This window comes from Colossoma macropomum, unplaced genomic scaffold (assembly GCF_904425465.1).
Source record: "Colossoma macropomum unplaced genomic scaffold, Colossoma_macropomum, whole genome shotgun sequence".
Classification (NCBI taxonomy): Eukaryota; Metazoa; Chordata; class Actinopteri; order Characiformes; family Serrasalmidae; genus Colossoma; species Colossoma macropomum.
Genome location: NW_023494790.1, coordinates 19,599,423 through 19,606,773, shown reverse-complemented (window position 1 = coordinate 19,606,773; position 7,351 = coordinate 19,599,423). Strand labels below are relative to the sequence as shown.

The following is a 7,351-nucleotide window of genomic DNA, read 5'->3' as shown; positions in this document are numbered from 1 at the left end:
GCTATTTAGTGTTGGTCCTGTGGATTTTGTGTTGGGGGTTGGTCACTGTCGAGGTGAAGCATATGGCTGTTGGTGACCTCCCCCATGGTTTCAGTGGTCTGTATGTGCTTTCTGCCGGTGTGTTTAATAAAGAGCACTTCTTGCAGCAGAATCATGGCCACCCCTGTGTTAACACTACAACACTAACAGATTGCTAGTCCTTCCGGTATACTGACATCTGTTACTTATCTTATTTACAGACACATTGTCTTTTTAAAGTAACATGATGGTTCTCAATATGTCTCGTCACTGTTATTTATTTATTTATATATTTTTCTTTCCTCCCAATCTGAAGTTTCCTACACTCATTAAGCTTCATGTTCAGAGTTACAATAACCAAAATTCTATCCTGCAAATGACACTCTTGTTAATTTTGGATCTGTTTTGACTTTTTCCCTAACACAGTTCTTTGCATGAAGTTTCTGCAAAAAGTGCAATTTGAAAAATGCTACTTTTCTTCTCCACAACCTCTCGTCGAAAACCAACTTTTCTGCCACCACAGCATATTTCCATTTATCTGAAGTGCAAATTGAAGCTGCACCAGTTGGTAATCATCTGGGGACATACAGCGTTGAGCAATGTATTAGAGGCTGATGAAACATGTTCTACCAAAGGAATGAATAGGTAACACTCTTATGTGCAGGTATAAGCATAAATGCCTTCATTTCTTCTTTTGCTTTTCTCAGCAGTTTAAGATTCTTATTGTCTTTGCAAAATTACAGTTTTCATCATGTTCATCCATGGTGTAACATGAGTTTCTTATTTAATGAGGAAATTGCTGATTTACGGAGACATTTGCAAAGAACATCAAATGAACAATGAAACTATTCATACAAATGAAGATCTAGAGGAATTTCACATTATAGTACTCGCTTCATTGCCTGAGTGATATCATTTTTCATGGGAAAATGTCGACTGGGATTATTTATTTATTTTGTAGAAGAAAAAAATCTATTCTGGTTTCTGTTTGTAGTGTCCTCTGACAGAAACTCGATCACATCGTCGTCAGGACAAGTCAAACTGTAAGCGAGGTGGACTAGTGAGGTATAAATAAATCTTTTTGCTTTCTACTAAAAATATAATATATTTAAGAAAACGATTAATGGAATGTTTTAGCAGAAAAAATCAAATATACACTAATATTCACTTACCCAAGATGTAGTTGATCAGCCAAGATATGCGTGCCCAGGGATGGGGGAAGGTGTTTTAAGTTAGGGATTCTGAATTTTTCAGCAGTATGTAAGTGATGTGAAGGGTGATGCCATGCAAAACGACATGCCTTTTTTATATAAACATTTTTTGATAATTTACACCAAACAGAACATGTCATGATGATGTGCCATAACGTGGCAGAAGACAACAATAACCCACATAACTGACACATAAAAAAAGCTGATACACACACTGATGTCTCTGCTCTCTCTCCTTTAGGATGAATTTTATGCAAATCCGTTGAGTGATGTCCAATCAGAGTGTTGATTTGTGGAGTGGTAACCAGTTGTGTCACACCACACATTCGAATGCAGCACACATGGAAGATGTAATAGTCGATAGAAAAGAATATATTCAAAGTGTGGGAGGTAATTACTTTTTTTTTTAGTTTAAAAAACAAAATTAGGCTGCTTTAAGGCTCTGCACAACACTCCCTCTTTGCACTTCAACCTGCATGTATTTTAGCAACGTGCCCCTAAAGTGGCCAGCAGTGGGTGAGGGAAGCGATTTGGCTCGTTGTTATGAAAATACATTGTTAACTTCAGTAGTACACAGCTACTGCAGCTTTGTAAAATATATGAATAAAACATACAAATACAAACTCCACTCTAAAACAAGCAGATAAAGGTCTTTACTACTTACAAATTAGTTTTAAGTTCAGTTTTTATTTTATTTTATTTTATTTATTTATTTATGTAGCAGTTGCAGTTAACCAACTCTGAAATCTGGGGCTGCTGCTGCTCGTTCAGCACCCCCACTCCTGCCATTCATTTTATGAATACCTGTTTCCAACGGAAGATATATGTTTAAAAGTAGAAGCAATAGAAATCACAAATGTAATCAAGAGTCCATATGTCTGTGTGATGTGCGTGCATGCCAAGAGGGATTGGATTCTGTGGGGAGTCAGAATGGCACAACAAAAGTGCCTAAAACATCCCCAGTATAGTTCAGCTATATGGTGAGGTTTTATTCATTTTCATAATTCACAGTAAGTAAACCTTAATGAAGATCTGAATGTGTTCTGGGTGGGTTGAGAGAAGTTTTTGGCATGTATTTATAGAAACTATTGACTTCCAGTGTTTGTTAGCAATGTTGGCCTCATAGCTCTACTCATAGCTAAACTAAAAAAAGTAAAATTTTGACACCAAAAATGTATTGGCTGATCAACCTCATCTGAGATATGTGGAAAATTATGTATATTTGATTTTCTGCCAAGCCATTGCTTTTAATACCTGGCAGTGCTTTAACTTCCATTTTGAGTGCTGATAATGTGTGTGTTATGCAGAGAACTGGTCAGCCCTATACGCTCACTGCGCATGTTGTGTATGGCCCCACGAATTATGCAAGGGCCTCACCTCCCCCTTGTGTCAAAGCTGTTTATTATTTACAACTTCGATGAGAGGATGAAGCAGAGCTATCCATCACGAACAAAGGAAAAATACCATGAGAGAGGATTGCGGGAACAACACTCAGGTAAACTTGTGTTCTGTCCTCTCTTTTGAGTTTGATGTCAGCAAATAACAGTAACATTTAACAAATAAAAGCGGATGTGCTGTCTGATGAACACCAGTGGGCAGCGGTGTTTACAAACTGCAGCACAGAAAAGACAACCATTTTACGTGTAAACGTGTTTATATGCACATGCATGAAATGAAACTCGCACTTTGCAGTAGCAACCTCTGTGGAGACCAGTCCAGTCCGGACAATATATGGGGGTGATGGCACACTCTTCATAGGTGGACGTCATTTTAAAACAAGATAATGATTATCTAGTCTCTCAGTCAAGGTTCAGTTACAACTCTGACTAATGCAATATGGAAAGCAATGGATTCACATGGACTATTGATTAAATACTGAATCTAAAATGTTTATTAGCAGGGCATACTGGGCTGCACATCTCTCAGTAAACAATAACTATCAAGTATTCAGTCAAACCATAGTATAAACAGTATTTTATATTTAAAAATGTATAAAAGGAAATCTGGGGGAGCCACTTTGAATGGGCCTGATGCAGCTGACAGTATTATCTTTCATTTTTTAGGTGCTCTGCTTAAGTTTGTCAGTAGAGGAGTAAAAATTGATTGATTGATAAATATTGTTTGTTTATATCACATTCTGTTTTTGAGGTCTACTAATTCTTGGACAGACAGATGGAGCAAACACTTTTAAAGGTGAGAGGGTTGTAGTGGGAGCACTGGGGTGTCAGGTGTGACTGTGTGGCAATTGCAAATGATTTACATGTCTCACAGGTCAGGGCAGCAGGGCCCCTTTGCAGAATCTTGCTTAGGGCCCGAAGGAGGTCAGGATTGGCTCTGAATATGCATCGATAATGGACACATTGATACCACATTAGTGATTTTCAAAACTTTATTATCAAAATAAGTATAAAAATATAAATACAGTATAAAACAATATGACAGCATTCAGACAACATGAAGAGTGTATGATCAGTATTCTACAAGAGTACACCTTTCATTTTACATATCTAATTCAATGTGCTGAGATGAATGCACAGTTTGACAGAACCCATACAAACCTTTCACTGGAACACTTCTTCTTAAACAAAGATACCAAATAGTTTACATTATGTTCAGAATTGTAAAACTTGTATACATGTACCTATTTTCGACTCGGTTGGCAAGAAAAGCTAAGCTAATAATCAGATTATTTTCATCCATTTATTTAGCAATAAACATCAATAGTATAGAAAGCTGCTATCACTGTTCATAGATACAAAACACATTTTTCACACCATTGATCACAACATATTCCTAAACTTCGAAGGCATCTTTACTGAATAAAAAAAAGAGATAGAGGAAGAAGAGAAAGAGGAAGAAGAAGTACTAGAAGAAAGAGGAGAAGGTTGAAAAGAGAATGTGTGTGTGTGTAAAATGTCCCCAGTAGCTGAGTAAGATTTTCAAGTCTTCATTGATTCTAACTGGATTATACAGCTGAATAAAAGAGTGGGATTCGAGTGGGTGTAAGTTGATGTAGTGACACGAGTCAGAATACACAGTACTGCGTTACAACTTGTCTTTAGGTCTCTCTCTGTGTCTCTTTTCCTATATACATGTCTGCCAGTTTTTTGAACGGTGGTCCCCAGTGGCTAAGGTAGTCAAAATCCTGATCGCCCTCAGTTGCTGAAGACTCGAGTGAACTGAGGGACTCTGCTAGCGAGCCGTTGCCCTCATAGGCGTAGGTGGCCAGTGAGTCATAAGGAGGTGCTGTTGGGTCTGAATCGTTCTCTTGTAGACGGCCATTAATGAAGTCCCTCACGTCCGTGTTGTCTTTTATGGGAGAAATGCGTCGGAAAGGGAACAGCATTTCCGGGATAATATCACGCCGCATTTTGTTGGTGTCGATGACTTCAGGGTTCCTCAGGGTTCCGATGTCAAAGGCCTGCGTGTCCTCCTCTCCTCCACCTTCGTCGTTGTAGCTCACGACGTTGTCCCTCACGTCCTCTTTGGAGATGATCAGAGGCTCTTTCTTCTTCTGCCTCCTCAGCGCCGCAAACAGGACCACAATCACTATGGAGACCGGGACAGATAAACAAAACATCACAATCACTATGGTGACAGTGGAGATACACAATACTTCGCCGTGCCTAAGCTTTCTGCGCATGGAAGAGAGGCAACAGCCGGATCAGTGAATATGGAGAAAAGGCCTGACAACCCAGTACAATCGCTATAGCAACAAGAAAAAGAAGACGCTGTGATCGAAACCGGGCGACATTCATTGAGTGAGCCACCAGAGAAACAATGCCCAGTTCAAGGCCACAAAAAAACAGAAAAGAGTGAACAATCCAGTGCCATCTAACGATGAGTTCTAGTTTGTCGATTTACAGTAAGAGAGCAAGCTATCAATTTTAGCGGAGAGAAGAGAGGGGGTGCTAAAGAGCCGGAGACTGAGCGGCTGTGGGTTGACTAAGGCAGAGAGAGGAGATAAGAATGGAACTAGCACTGCATAACACTGCGGCGGGCTTAGCAGAAGATGCAGAGGAGTGTGTTTCAAAAGGTGTCATGCGCTTAAGATCCTCATGAATAGAGTGAGGAGAGAGCCACACTCTGTTGCTGATAAAGACTTAGTACTGCCTGGGGCGATCACCTCGCAGTATTAAAGATTCAGCGAAAAAAGAAAAGAGCTTTATTCTGCGTTTTCCTCTCTCTCTTCTTCGCTCACTTCTGTGCTCATGTCATATTACTGAATGCTCTTTAAGGCTTTAAGAAATCTCACATGTGATGTGGCTTGAGCAGACCCAACATGTCGAAGGATCTTCCGCTTCTTTTTCGCTCTTTAAATCTCATTGGGCATTTTGTTTGAACTTTTGTAAGCACCAGAACGGGACTGATAGTTATGCTTGGGCTTCAAAAAAAAGAGAAAAACTGTTTCTTTTTTGGCGCGGGGAGGGAATTCTATGTCGGGAAAGAGAGCAGGTGCTCCAGTTTGCAGCTTGTTTTTCCTGATCAGCGCCTGCTCTCTCCTCTCAGCAGGTAAACGGAGAGATTGCCCCTGCCTCCCACTCAGGTGTTAATTATGAAGGAGGCCCTGCAGGGGGGCTGCACGCTGTGTTCGGCCCAGCCTGGAGGGCTGCCGGGTGGGGAGGGCTTGTTCTGAGGTCTGAAGAGGGGGTTGGAGGTGGAGGTAGCAATCTCTTGTTACGGCCCAATGCTCCCCTTCGCCGTGGTGGGTTGCGGAGGTGAATTAGACAGCTCTTCAGAAAGAAAGACTGGAGCAAGTCAGAGATGGAGAGAGGGAAAGAGGGTAACAAGCAGATGCCATGATATTGCGCTCAATTGCACTAAGGTTCAAGCTCCGGTGCTATAACCTGTCTACTCAGGAATGAAGGACTGGCAGAAAGGGCTATTTAGGAAGAGAAAGAGAGGGGACGGTGGGCCTGACTGTGCTTGATATGCGAAACAAAATAATGTGTGCTAGTTATTGCAGTTGAGCAGATGGAATATGGGGAGAGAGCCTGTTAAATATAATGAGCTGACACTGACTACAAGATGACATAAATATCAACGAAATGTTGCTCATTATGTCTGATGCATCCATAAATACACATGCATAGCATGTACATTTGTGTTATTATCGTGCCCCTCTACAGAGCTAGTGCATTAAATCAGTGTTCATCGTTTTCAATCCCAGGGACTCCCGATACTGCACCATTCCATGTTTCCCTACTCTATTACTCAACTCAGCTGATGAAGAGGTTGATTAATCACTGATGAGTTGAATCACCGCTTTTAAAACGGTTCAGAGTAGTGAGTACAACAGTTCAAATATTAGCCTACATATTAACAAGGACGCTACACAACCACAGTAATCAAAGCAGTTGTACTGAAGCAGATAATATTACCCCAGATGGGCCATGAGACACGTTTGGTCAAGTGGCATGCCCAGAGAGTTTTGATAGTTTCTTACTGAGGTGCCTCTGGACACAGACACATCTTTTAGCTCTTTGCCTCTTTTCCTCCGGAGGAACCCATGTTGTTCAGAGCTGGGTGCTTTGTTCATACTGCATTAACTTAGAAATGGGTAAACGTGGTGTTTTACGATGTCAGGCAGGAGCATGCGACCTACTTAGGGGCTTGCAAGAACACAAAAGGCCTTTCTGTCAATTGCAAGCATTTAATAATGAAAGCTCCTTTTTCCTCCACCGTTGCACTTTCAGAGATGTGGAGAGGGAGGGAGGGGGTGAGACAGACTTTCTATAAGCATCACCTAAAGTAATGTCTTAATGGGGTGCCCTAGTTCTGCCCTAGTTTTTGATTATCTGAAGGAAGTATTTTGGAGGAAATTAAAAGAAAAATGAATAAATAACAGCAGGAAAGATATTACATTGTGACACCAGACTCGCTGTAGTGCCAGGAAGACCTGGACATTAACGCACTTTGTATTTGTTCTGTAGCAGTTAAAAAGGACTTATGATCATCATCTGCTCACGGTGGTGGTAGATGAGTTCCTGTTAAGAATAATAAGTTTCATTTGATTTTATCGACAAGCAACAAAGACCACACGTTAGGGCACTTCAGGGTGTGATGAAGTGGTGCTGGGCATTGCTGTGGCCAGTAGCTGGCTGTGAGTTTCAAAACCCTCT

At 40.9% G+C, this 7,351-nt stretch overlaps 1 protein-coding gene across 3 annotated transcripts in view; it reads right to left on the bottom strand.

Moving 5' to 3' along the window:
- Window positions 1–3,604: 3,604 nt before the first annotated feature.
- Window positions 3,605–7,351, bottom strand: part of LOC118809305 (cadherin-10) — a 49,065-nt gene continuing 45,318 nt past the window's right edge. For all 3 annotated transcript variants that reach the window (XM_036572468.1, XM_036572466.1, XM_036572467.1), the window contains one exon: window positions 3,605–4,778. In XM_036572468.1, coding sequence (XP_036428361.1) covers window positions 4,288–4,778 — 491 coding nt within the window. In that variant the 3' untranslated portion in view covers window positions 3,605–4,287. The remainder of the gene's footprint in view (window positions 4,779–7,351) is intronic.